The sequence below is a fragment of the Protomyctophum parallelum genome (assembly GCF_964188405.1).
Source record: "Protomyctophum parallelum genome assembly, chromosome: 17".
Lineage (NCBI taxonomy): Eukaryota > Metazoa > Chordata > Actinopteri > Myctophiformes > Myctophidae > Protomyctophum > Protomyctophum parallelum.
This window is the reverse complement of record NC_139719.1, coordinates 11,836,122-11,849,381: the sequence shown is the minus strand read 5'-3', so window position 1 is coordinate 11,849,381 and position 13,260 is coordinate 11,836,122. Positions and strand designations below refer to the sequence as shown.

At 42.2% G+C, this 13,260-nt stretch overlaps 1 protein-coding gene across 3 annotated transcripts in view; it reads left to right on the top strand.

The window, feature by feature from the left end:
- The window catches only part of adam11 (ADAM metallopeptidase domain 11), a 62,070-nt gene extending 49,123 nt beyond the window's left edge, over positions 1-12,947 (top strand). Inside the window, exons 22-27 of one of the 3 annotated variants that reach the window (XM_083786869.1) lie at positions 285-404; positions 2,087-2,255; positions 3,487-3,601; positions 4,287-4,377; positions 10,004-10,021; positions 11,538-12,947. In XM_083786869.1, coding sequence (XP_083642995.1) covers positions 285-404; positions 2,087-2,255; positions 3,487-3,601; positions 4,287-4,377; positions 10,004-10,021; positions 11,538-11,553 — 529 coding nt within the window. In that variant the 3' untranslated portion in view covers positions 11,554-12,947. Of the gene's footprint in view, positions 1-284; positions 405-2,086; positions 2,256-3,486; positions 3,602-4,286; positions 4,378-10,003; positions 10,785-11,537 lie in introns of those variants that run through there. The other 2 variants (XM_083786868.1, XM_083786870.1) reach the window with 2 other exon arrangements.
- Positions 12,948-13,260: the final 313 nt, after the last annotated feature.

Below are 13,260 nucleotides of genomic sequence, written 5' to 3'. Positions count from 1 at the left end.
TAAATAATACAATAGTGTGAACATTAAACGAACAAGAAACTAAACTATAGGTGCGATTGCATCCCTTATTGGTGCACTGGATTCTCTGGGAGAGGAATACATTTTGTCAGTGTCTGTGCCAAACACACATGGAAGGAATGTAAATTACTTCTCTGGAATTTGCTATTTCAGTCTATCGCCTTGAGACTCTTTCTTGTCTTTTCATCTCTCCCTCTCCCTCTCCCTCTCCCTCTCTCTCTCTCTCTCTCTCTCTTTCCTCTCCATCTCTCGGCTCCATCTGTCAGAGACGTGCTGTGTGGCTTCCTGCTGTGTACTAACCTGACAGAGAAGCCAGGCTTCGGAGAGCTCCAGGGGGAACCCAGCAGCTTGACCCTGTACCACCAGAGCAGATACATGGACTGCAGGTCAGACACTGACTTCTGTCACTGCAGGCGTAATGAGCTCTATGCACGTGAGCCTTTTTGGAAAGAACTAGGTCCCCTACTTCCTTCACAGGTGTTACCGATTATGCTAATCCATGATTATGCTAATTCAAGGACCACTTCACCACTTTTAATTTGGAACCAAATTAACCCTTACAGGTCAGTTTGGTTCCATTTGTACACTCCCAGAGTTACAGTATGGGGGTCCTTGAAATAAAATGGTTTGAGAACCACTGTACACTAAGGCCCAGGCTACACGTACGTATATGGATCTTTTGCTAAACGCACATTATTTTGTGCGTTTGGGCCTTGCGTTTTCGGCCACTCAAACGGAGGTTTTTGGAAACGGATAAATAAGTGAAGATTTTCGAAAATATCCTGATCAGTGGAGCTGTGTAGTCATGCGAAACTGAGTTTTTGAGAAACGATGATGTCACCACTTATTAGCGCATATCAGTTTTTCTATAATTAGGTGAGAAATGCAGCTTAATTGTGCCTGCATGCGGAAACTCGCATATCTATCCAATTGTTCATGTTTATATATCACTGTAGAATGTAGGCTATACAGTGGGTCGCCGTGTGCATATATGGCTCTCTCCTGTTTAGGTAATAAAGGGCACACCCTTGACTGCATTTGTCACTGTGCCTGCATGCCGACAAGTGCGCATGTGAACTTTTATTAGCCTACATTATAACGTGACATTTATTATACACCTCGAAAATATAGCCACTCTGCAAGCTCACAAGTGGTTGTGGACACTTCTATATAGGTCTGACTCTGCTATTCCTGCTTGCCAAGTGTCACACATGGTGTGACATGCTGACAGACAATGAAAGAAACATGTTCCACTTCCACTCACAATTTAGGTGGCTTTTAAAATGTGGTACTTATTCCTTATATGATTGGCACCTCAAGTGTAAATATAAAATCAAATTTAAACCTTCTACTGCAGTGATTTTATCCTGTGTTCAATGCGTTTCTGCGTTTGTGTGTGGACTCAGATATCTCTGTCGTATGGGCAGGATCTTTTTCCAAAACGGAAATATCTGTTTAGCAAAAGTGTAGCCTGGGCCTAAATGGAACAGCCTCAATTAGTATAATCAGTAACACCTGTGATGGAAGTAAGGAAGGGGCCCGGAAGTAGGAAGGGTTATTCTGTGTGCTACAGCCTGTGGTGCATCATATGTTTGATTGTAATACTAAACAATAATAAGAAAAGGCCCTTATACTCCGTAGTACGGCAGTGCCGGTCACCATATCTGCAAGCTCTGGTATTTTTGCGAGCGACATCATTGTATGATGAACAGTAATTGGACCAATTGGAAAGGAAAGGAAATTGAAAGCATAGTAATTTGACAATATTTGTCAATATTCCGACCTCTGAATATTCCGACCTCCCATAATTCGGAACTAACACAATCCCAAACTCTAACCCTAACCACCGTACTGTATGTCGCTAACCCTAACCTCAGTCTTAACCGGCCACGCCTCAGTCTTAACCGGCCACGGTGGTCGCTAACCCTAACCTCAGTCTTAACTGGCCACGTAGGTCCACGGGGAGGATGTACTTCCCCCTTTTTTTGAGGTAATCTCACTGGTTCTGGGGGTCTAATAACGCCTCCTCTAAGCTCTGACCTCTGACCTCCCACTGTGCCGTGTCCAGTGGCGGCCACGCGGTTCTGGACGACGGCACAGACCTGGGCTACGTGGAGGACGGCACGCCGTGCGGTCCCAACATGATGTGTCTGGAGCGCCGCTGTCTGCCCGTACCCACTTTCAACCTCAGCACCTGTCCCGGCTCGGCCACCGACCGCATCTGCTCCCATCACGGGGTGAGTTCCACGCCAGATGCACAGTTTGGCCCCTTTTCCACCAAAATGACTTTGGTTCTAGAACTGGTTCCGTTCTTTATTTTTGGTGATGATGGTTTATCATCTCATCTGCATCTTCCATCCTGAATAGTGACCCGCCCACTTTGGTTCCCACTTCAGGGCAAGCAGAAGTATTTTTTTGTTCCAGTTCCGAACCAACTTTTACTGATCGGAACCAATTAATTTGGTTCCAAATTTAGCAGGGAAAAAATAATGGAACCCTGGTGTAAAATGGGGCCCATTAGTTGCCTGGCTCCAGACAATAGATGGCAGTGGGGTGGCAGCGGCTCAGGGGTAGAGTGGCCACTGGCCAGTAGAGCAGTGTCCCCAGTGTCCTTGAACAAGACTTTGAACCACTTTGTAGGCTGCTGCCTTGCATGGTTTCCTCCGCCATTGGTGTATGACTGTGTGTATTAATGGGTGAATGTAATATGCACAATCTATGTAAAGCACTTCGGATAAAAGCGCTATATAAATGCACCATTTAGGCTGGCAACTCCACTGAGTGGACCGCTTCTCTGTGTCTGGCAAATGTTTTCAACCTTTTTCCACATTGAAAAAGTGATTCTCCAATGAGCGGGGGTGGGGGTGGGGGTGGGTTTAAAATGATTGTTCAAGCTGTTGGTGCGGTGGTGGGAAAAGTATTCTGATTTGAAGTAAAAGTAGCGATGCCACAATGTAGAAATACTGTTTAAATGCAAGTAAAAGTCTCCATTCAAAAGGTGACTGCTGAGGAATAATATCAATAGATGTATATCTATAGATTGGAATGTTATCAGTAGTGGTCAGCAGAGAGACAATAAAAATTGTTTGAAATAAATGGCAAGAAATATACAGCATAAAATCAAAATAGACTAATTATAATTACAGGCTTTTCCATTTGATTATACTGTACATGCTTTTCCTCCTACAGGCATAGCATTTTACTATATTTGTTTATTTAGACGGGACACTGCATAATTATTAATGGACATTACATTTGTATGCAACGTAAATACGCCAGATTTAGCAAAGATGCTAATTTACATAATGCAGTCCCCACACAAAACAAAAACAAAACAGTGGAATACATTACATGACGTACAGTATGACGTAGCCCTGCTCTTTTTTTGTCTGACAACAGACAAGTTGTAAGTTACGATGTAGCTTGGTCCTCGATCTCTGTCTGTCTGTCTGTCTGTCTGTCTGTCAGGTTTGCAGTAACGAGGTGAAGTGTATCTGCGATACAGACTACACAGGCAAGGACTGCAGTGTGTTTGATCCCATGCCTGAGCCCACCCCCCCAGAGGGTCCAGAGAAACACAAAGGTAAGGACTGACCCCATGCCCGAGCCCACCCCCCCAGAGGGTCCAGAGAAACACAAAGGTATCAATTTAGCCAGACAATATCACACTGGGTGGGATCCGTGGATATTAGTCTTGTCCTTCTCAGTGTTCAACACGTCAACTCAATTTCATTGTAACTAAGATATTCGATAGAAATTCATAAATGTTTAATGCCATATTTAGCCAGTACGAGCACAAATGTCCCGTTTATTTACTGCTGCTATGGCGGCATCCTTCTTTGTTGTGAAATAGGAATCTCTCTATTTTATTATCCTCCCTGACTGGCCCACTCCTCTCCTCTCCTCCCTCCCACAGGCCCCAGAGGAACCAGTATTTTATACTTTGTACCAGTATTTTATTATCCTCCCTGACTGGCCCACTCCTCTCCTCTCCTCCCTCCCACAGGCCCCAGAGGAACCAGTATTTTATACTTTGTACCAGTATTTTATTATCCTCCCTGATTGGCCCACTCCTCTCCTCTCCTCTCCTCCCACAGGCCCCAGAGGAACCAGTATTTTATACTTTGTACCAGTGTTTTATTATCCTCCCTGACTGGCCCACTCCTCTCCTCCCTCCCACAGGCCCCAGAGGAACCAGTATTTTATACTTTGTACCAGTGTTTTATTATCCTCCCTGACTGGCCCACTCCTCTCCTCTCCTCCCACAGGCCCCAGCGGAACAAACATCATAATAGGGTCCATTGCTGGAGCTATACTGCTTGCAGCAATAGTCCTTGGTGGAACCGGCTGGGGATTCAAGTAAGTGCTTTAAGTCGGGCTTTTTTTTTTATTACCGGCTGACCTACTTGGCCAGCACTGTGCCTGTTGCATGCCTGCTGGTGACTATGCATTTATTATGTGGCTTTGGCTAAGTGTCTGTATGCAGATGGAGAATGGAGTAGAGACGATTGTTGGAGAACGGGAAAATACACAGTTGAGTTAAAGCTGCAATCCAGAACTTGTTTTAACCAGTTTCAAGTTTCAACCTGGCATTCCAGGTCAATGACTTAACATATTCTGCATATGAAACAATCGAAACAATTTCCCGATATTAGAAAAAAAAGAAAAACACCTAATAATATCTTGCGGTTACAATTGCATGTACGATGCAGTATAACATAGGGCTTAAGTAGTTAATGAATAAACATTTATTTTTTATCAATATGTATGTACATAATATAGAACGTTGCAGACAAATCATGACAATAAACACAATGTCTTGGGCCGATCATATAATTAGACAGTATAGATTAGACAATATAATTATTGTCATGATTTGTCACAACAAGAGTTGGCTTTGTCCGAGGCTTAAAAGGTATTTAAATAAATACTTTTTGGACCCAAACTAGTTCTTTTCTCCTAATTTATGAAATTTCTTAGATTTTTCTTTTATTTCTTCATGAAGTTACTGAAAAATAATCTTTGAATATTTAGCTTTTTTGGGCAATGTTTTTTTGAAAATGTTTTGAAATAATAATTAAAAATCTAATAAAAATAATAAATTTAGGAAACAAAAAGTAAGGGGACCCATAACAATGTGTTCCTATGACCCACAAATGGGTCCCGACTCCCGACACAGTGTTTGGGAACCAGTGCTATAGGACGGTTTCTTGTACGAGATACCCAGCTTTGACTCCCTGTTAGGAAATGGAAGTTGTGGATTGCAACTTTAGACTTTTATGTCCATTTTCTCGCCTTGCTGTTTTTAGATGTTTTTTTTAAAGATTGGCTTTTTTGCCTTTATTGATAGATCTGAAAAGTGACTGACAGGAAATGGGGAGAGAGAGAAAGAGAAGGGGGAGTGACACGCACGCAGCAAAGGCCGTCAGGATTGGGAGTTGAACCCGAGACATGCTGTCAGGCTGCGTCAGCAGCCTATAGGTGCCCGGACCGCTCCCCTAGCCGTCCGGTTTATAGATGTTTGAAGGAAACTGTCAAACAGACAGACTAACCTTAGGGACAGTTCGTTGAGCTCACTGTTGTGTGTGTATCGCAGTAGCGAACGGTACCTTTCCTCCCCGATCTCACACACTGTTGGCGACGCCCCCTTCTGTGATGCATCCCGGCTGGAACTGCCTCTCACACACAATCTATGCCAAACTCGAAATCTATCGTGTTTAGAGCTTAAACCCTCCTGTGCCAATCACGAGAATCTCGTGTTTCGTTGATTTCTATGAATAAATACTTATATTTACCGTCCGGTCGCTTCTCTGTTGCTAGGCAACGCTTGCTTGCTTCGGCATTGTGACATCATTGAAATCCAAAAACTGCGTTCACATGCAGTACACTCACAAAAGCTTTAGCTGTGTTTTTCTCGGAATTTAGGTGATATGAGGTGAGGGACGATGTTAGGAGAGCAATAAAACGATGCGTGACCTCGCGATTAGCATATTAGCGCTTCTGACGCTAGCGAAGAGGACCCCCGGTGGCTCGAAAATGGCTGATTACTACTTCCGGTTCACAGGGCCAGTTCACGGGGTCTTCTGCGCTGCCTTTTTTGTGCATTCTGTTGGCACTGGCACCACAGCGCCATAGTCAATGGTGGTCTCAAATTAAATGACTCCCAAAACCCCTGCTAAACCAGATGGCATGGCGTTGTCCCTGTTTAGCATTTCAATCCCAGTGCCTCTGGATTGAATCCCTCTCATCGCAGTGTTTATTTTAAGGTTAGGTTTAGGCATAGTAGGCATGGTTTTATGGCTTTTTTATGCCACTCGGTCCACTTGGTGAGAAAAGACTACAGCAGTAGTTAGGCAGAAAAGACTACAGCAGTAGTTAGGCAAAAGACACTTACAACGACGGAGGCTTGAGCAGCGAGAGGCACCGCAGAGCGAGTTGTTAGGTGAGCTGGTCGCCGTTCCGAACGTTGCGAATGCCGACTACAGTGCCGACTACAGACTCAGTGCTGTTCGAGTTATGTACAAATAGGGACAGAATCGTAACCCCCCCCGGCAATATTTCCCACCACGGAGGAAAGCCAGGCAGTGCCTTTCTCTTCGCAGATGAGTAAGAAGGAGGCGTCGCCAATTGTGTGTGAGATCGGGGAGGAAAAGTTGCGGTACAGTGGCAATGCTGTCATCACTGTGTGCCTTGTAAATATTTGGTTCAACTTCACTGTATGAATTGACTGTCTTCTTAAAAGCAGTGTGGTGTTGACCAAATTGTTTATTTGCTGACTGTCTATAGAGCAGTGATTTAATTTCAAGGACCCATGGTTTGACGTGTATTAATACATACAGCGTGTGGATCTGTTATAGGAGCGTGTCTGTTGCTTGGCTGTAGATGTGATACTGCACTTTTAGTTTTACACTGCATGACAACATTCACTCTCAAGCCTGATTTATCCGTTTTAAGTGTTGTTGTCTAGTACTTCTTTGTCTGACTGGCATCAGTGGCATGTTGTGTCTAGTTTGTTTTCTTACGGTATCCTAGCTGCCTGCCAGGATGTCATTAAAAGCTTCTCCTACAGTATGTGGATAATCTCTTGGCTTGCTTCTGGTGATTGGAACTGCAGCATATACAGTAGCCTATGTTCATTTCACGAGCGGTGAATGACTCGGGAGAAGCTGATCAATGAATGAATGGCCCCCATGCAGCCACACCTAATCTTTGCTTCATAGTACAGTGATTATTCTAATAAAACGGCTCTAACTAAACTAAGCTTCAGCTTAAAGTTGTGCAATTTCTAGTGTTCTACAGTGTGCGTTCAGTAAAGAGATGTCTCCCCAGCACAATAGTAAAAAAGAAAATAAATTATAGTAATACATTTTCAGCTCGGGATATCAATTTCATCCAGTCTGGAGAGAGAAGAAAGGGTACAGGATAAATGACTGAAATTGGAACTGCAACACGATAACGTTAAAGCTGAATCATGGCTTCTCTCCCTCGACTGGATGACATCTGAAAATGTATTTTCTGTTTACTAAAGAGCTTGAGAGATAATGCAGTCGTTCTCAAAGTGCGGTCCGAGAACCCTCACGGTCCCTCGGGTCCAAATGGACCGCTGTGGTTCCATTTGAACACTCTCAGAGTTATTGGACTCCCTGAAATTAAAAGGCTTGAGAACCCTTGCCTAAACAAAGCAATGATTAATATCAGAAAATAGAGCTTTAACTTAAAAGAACAACACTTTTATCAGCCTTTGCAGGGACAGTACCGACAAGCCGTGTCAAAACAAGACAAACATGTTAGTCTGACTGCATGAATCTACAGGTGGTACAGTATCTGCTGCCCCACAGCACCCCCCTGTGGCCTCTCCATATATAGCAGCTGACCATATATGCCACTAGAACAAGCAGTGTTGGGGACTTTATTTTCAAAATGTAATAATTTACTTATTATTTCATATCAAAAGTAATAAGTAATATTACTATTTCTGTGCCAAATAATGTGTGCTAAATCTCTAATATTAAATAGAAGGCTGGAGGCAAGCTGCTAAAAATTCAGCTTCAGCAGCTTTTCAATGTCATGACGAATATATTACAGATAACTCAGAAGCGTTAGTGCTCTATCAGTGCAGTGTGTTTTGATTTGAGAAATCAAAAGTCTATCTGACGTGTGATCTAATCCAGTGGGTCCCAACGTTTTTCATGTCAGCGACCCCCGAATTGACACTAATTAGCCCTCGGACCCCCATTAGAAACATGACATCAGTGACCTTTATGGCTCTGGCAGAGATTCTCAACCCGTTTAATTTCAAAGACCCCCAGTTTGACATGCATTAGTCTACGGACCCCTATTTAATGGCATTTCTGTCTCTGGGACCCCCGATTTATATTGTAAAATCAATGTTAATTTAACTCTGAGAGTCCCCAGTTAAATGATAGTTTGGAACATTGAAGTATATCGAAATGTAAACGGCAACATAGTCATATTGTTTGACTTTGTATTGTATCGCATCGTTTTGCAATGCAAATCAATTGCAGCAATACTACTTATTATTACTACTTAGTATTAGTAGTAGAATACAACGCACAAGTAGTACTTGTGTGTTGTATTTAGCAATTTTAAGAAGAAAAAAGGAAAAGACTGGTTTAATTACTTTTCCATTCAATACTGCTACGCTTGGTCGATCGATAAATATGTGTATTCTCTGTGTCCATGTCAAGATACAGGTTTGTCCATGTGTTCAAATATAATGTATTTGCCAGAGAATCACTGTGTTTACTTATTGATCCATATTCATACATTTTCCCTTAAAAAACCTGCACTATCCACATGTTTCACACAGATTGAATTTCTTTGCTAGATAGATACTTTATCGGTTTTAAATCTTTGTATCGTATCGCCATAATGAACCAATATCGTCCATGTATCATGATATGTATCGTATCGCTGTTAAAAATCTATCTCAACTTCAACTTCAAATTTAAAAAAATAGAACCGATAAAGTAGTTGAAAAAGTTAAAAATGTTTAAACTAGAAACTAAGGAAAAGGTAAACAAACAAAGTGGGCGGTGGGGATATGCCAATGCGTGAGCATTAACCTGTACAGGAAAACTAACTACGGTTTCATTCCCCCGTTACCTCAGTATGTATTCCTCTCAACACTGCCAATAAGTAATATTAGTTCTACAAATGCACTTCAAATATGTATTAATATTGCTCATGGAAAACCTGACCTCCAGTGCTTGGAGGTGGTTGCATTGTCCAATAACTTAAAGTTTCCTCGTAACAGACTTTAGTTGTGGATTTTTCTGTGGATAATAGCATGTAAGCCAAGTTACAACGCTCAAATCTTCGGTCTCCTCCCACCCTCTGTCCTCCGGCAGCATGCCGGTGTTACAGTGAAATTGGTGCCCTGTGGAATTACGTTACCATCTTGTTGACAGCATCAGTGATGTTATGTTCAGACACTGAACCCATTTTGGGCGGGAACCCCTTTTGGTGTTAGCATTATGTTATGCTTTAGCTATTGAAAAATAGCCTGACCTACAAGCTCGTAGTGCGCCACCGAGTGGCTTGTAGGTCTGCTATTTTAGAAAAAGATGTGGCACAAATCTTTGAATATATATATATATTCTTTCAGAGCGAACGTTTTTATTTATTTCGACGTCAGGCCTAAATGGGTTAAGTCCACAAGATGGTCACCTATTTCAGCAGTTCACCAATTTCACCACAACACCGCTATGCTATAGAGGACAGAGTTCTTGGGCCAGACATTTGAGCATTGTAAGTTGGCTATAGAGAGATATTATCCAAGCAGAGATGGCTCTCTCTCTCTCCTACACAACGCATGGGTTTGATGCATGCGTTCACACTTTTCCTCCTGCATTATGACACGGGTTGTGTTACTTTGACCGATGACTGACCTCACTCACTTCTCTCCTGTTCCTGTCTTTTTGCTCCCTGTCTGTCGCCATCACTGCTCACTCTGGATATACAGAAACATCCGAAGAGGAAGGTACGATCCCGCCCAACAGGCCATGTGATTCAAACACCCCTTCAATTGTCTAGCATCTTTTATTATGTGAAATTCAGTGAGACCCACGAACCCCTCGACTTCTGGTTTTCTGTAGCCCAGTGGTTCTCAAAGCATTTTCATATCAAAGACCCCCAAATCGATACAGTATGTATTTAGCCGCGGATGCTCTATATTCACTAATCGGGGACCCCACTTTGAGAACCACTGTATTAATTAGGATCCCGATCACGTTTTGTTGCTCCAGATCCGATTCCGATCATTTGATTTTGTGTATTCTGCCCATACCGATTTTTTCCGATCCGATATTTATATTTTTATAGAACACTTATGCCATAATTATGCCACAACAGTACAGTATCCAAAATCACAGACAATATCCGTCTAATATCATGATATGGATATTGACACTAGGGATTTCCCAAGTTATTTTGCTCCCGATCCGATTCCGATAATTTGAAAATGACGTGATCGTCCCAATCACGTGATCGGATCGGGACAACCCTAGCATTAATCGCATTCACCTAGTGAATGTTTTTTTAAACTTAAGCTCCATTTAGAAAGCAAGAACACTAGATGAATGTAAAGAAGGACATGGCGCGATAGAAAACCTGGAAGTTGCCTGGGATTCTTCTGCTACGATAGAATAATCAGTAATACCAAGGGATCCAAAGAGGATAGGAAATCAGCACTTCTTAACTTTATCAAATAATCAGGAGGTGGTCCTGGTAGGATGGAAAACCAGCAGAACTAGATGTCCTGGTTGGGTATAAAACCAGCAGTACTTAACCCATTCTGATCGGGCACCCATTTTGGTGTCAGCATCATGTTATGCTTTAGCTATTTAAAAATAGCAGATCTACAAGCTCATATCGCGCCACCGAGTGGCGCGATACGAGCTTGTAGGTCTGCTATTTTTGAAAAATCGAAGAGCGACTGACATTTTTAGAATCTGATCTCAGGTCAGAATGGGTTCATCAGACCAGTGTGTGTCCGGCGGAAACCTCGTATGAATCTGATCTCAGGTCAGAATGGGTTAAGGTTGACAGCACCAACATTCCCTGTTTTTACATTACACTTAGGCTATCATATGATCATGGCTGACACCCACCCTGAGCCCGCCCTTGTCCCCTTCTGACCACCACAATGACCCATTTGCCATTTTCGGGAAGTTAGTAGCTGATCTCTGCAGTGTGGCATTTGTTTTTATTATTTATTTGTTTTATCTTTATATAGTATGTATTTCTTCTTTGTAATTTTGATTTAATGAGAGAGGAAATAAACTTAATTAAGTGACTATTTTGAAGACATTGTTGTGTTATTCCAAAGGTTTTCTGACATAAGACTTTTCTGATTATGGACAAAATAAGGGCTGTGGTGAACATTCTTCATCGTTCCTTACTTAATTTCTTCTAACTTTACTTTTTTCTCCTTTCCTCTTCTACCTCTTCCTGTCGTCTACGCTGTCATCTATCCTTGGTTCTTCTCTGCCTTCCAGATCTGGTGGAGGATGACTTCCATCTCTCCATTTCCTCTCCTGTCTTCCTTCTACCGTGTCATCTCTGTGTCATCTCAGAGGAGACAAAGATGCAACTAACGGATGTCTTCCGTCTCCTTTTGGAATGACGACGACCCTGTATCTTCTCTCCTTTTTCTCTTTCCGTCTCCAGTGATGGGAGACGGAACACAGCGAAAGTAGCAGCAGATCTACAAGCTCTCAAGACGCTGCACGTTGTGACGTGTTGTGAGCTTGTGGATTTGGTGTAAAGGGAAAAAAAAGGAGCTGACCAAGAACAGACCCCTGGAGGGTTCTGGTTAATGAATATAGCGTTTTAAGTGATTTTTAGTTTAGGTCTTTTCATTAGATAACAGGAAGTGTGGGCACCTCGATGTAAAATTGTCTATTCTATGTGGCCCAACATGTAAAAAAGTATTTTAGTAAGTCTTAAGTAATGTAAACTATGCATGATTAGAACACGATTGAACATTTTCTAGTATTAAGGTCTAATATTTCTAGAAATTGCTACACAACCAGTCATTTTGGGCATAAACTTGAAGTTGAAGGGTCAATGTAAGTCTGATAATGATGCACGGTGCATGTTCACATCATAGGCTATACTTTACATTACTTAAGACAGTTTTCCATAGAGGTGCACACTACTCCTCAGTGCCCCCTCTTCTTGTATCCTTATCATTCTCACTGGTCACCACTGTTATTATTACGCATTGCCCCTTTAAATGACTGCTTGTGCTTGTATTGAGAAAATAAGGCTCTCTGTCTTCTCTCTTTTTAACCTGAATATGAGCTTAATATTATGGAGAGCTAATGAAAAAAAAAAACTTAATATATGGGAACTGACAATGTATACCAATTAGGACGTATCCGTAAACAAATGGCTCTTATTAAAGTAGTTCTACAGTGTAGGCAGATTTCTAGTGGTGTACGATAATTGCACCAAGTAGCGAAGTTAGTAACGTCAGAGGAGCATTGTTTTGGTGTGCTCAAAGCACATCTCGGTTGGCCTTTACATTCCATAGGAATAGCCATAGTTTTAACTGCCTTTCTCTCTTGCACAGTAGTTGTACATCCTTATTATTCCAATATCCCGTCATAATATGCATTAACGTAAGAACGTATATCTTGCGATGAAAGCGACTTGCTTCCTGTGCCCCTGTGCTGATATTGTCTGTACAGAGGTTCTAGCTTAGTTACATATAGAGACGATGGCACATACACAAAGAGATTATTCCATCCCACTGTATGATAATATGTAATAATTCATAGACAGAGTATGCATACAAGTATGCTGAATATGGGTGCTGTTGTATATAGTGTATATCATCCAGATTGACTCATTTTTAGACCACTGGTTCTCAACGTTGGGTCCGGGGACCACCCGGGCCCCAGATTGAACCTTGCAGGTCTGTAACTCCCAAGAGTGAACCAAATGGACCTGTAATGGTCCATTTGGTTCCACTTGTACACACTTGGAGTACAATTAAACACTGAGAATTTTAGAGTGTAGACTGGTCCCAAAGATTACAAAATATTTCTTTGTACACTCTAGTTAACGCACCAGAAGCTTTCATTTTGTGCAGTTCATTTGTCCGAACCTTGACATCGGAAGGAGTGTACGTATATGTTGTGCTTTGCGCAGATCCCTGTAAACGTCCGTTGGGACCCTTGGTGGGGCCCCGGACCAGACGTTGAGGAACAGTGA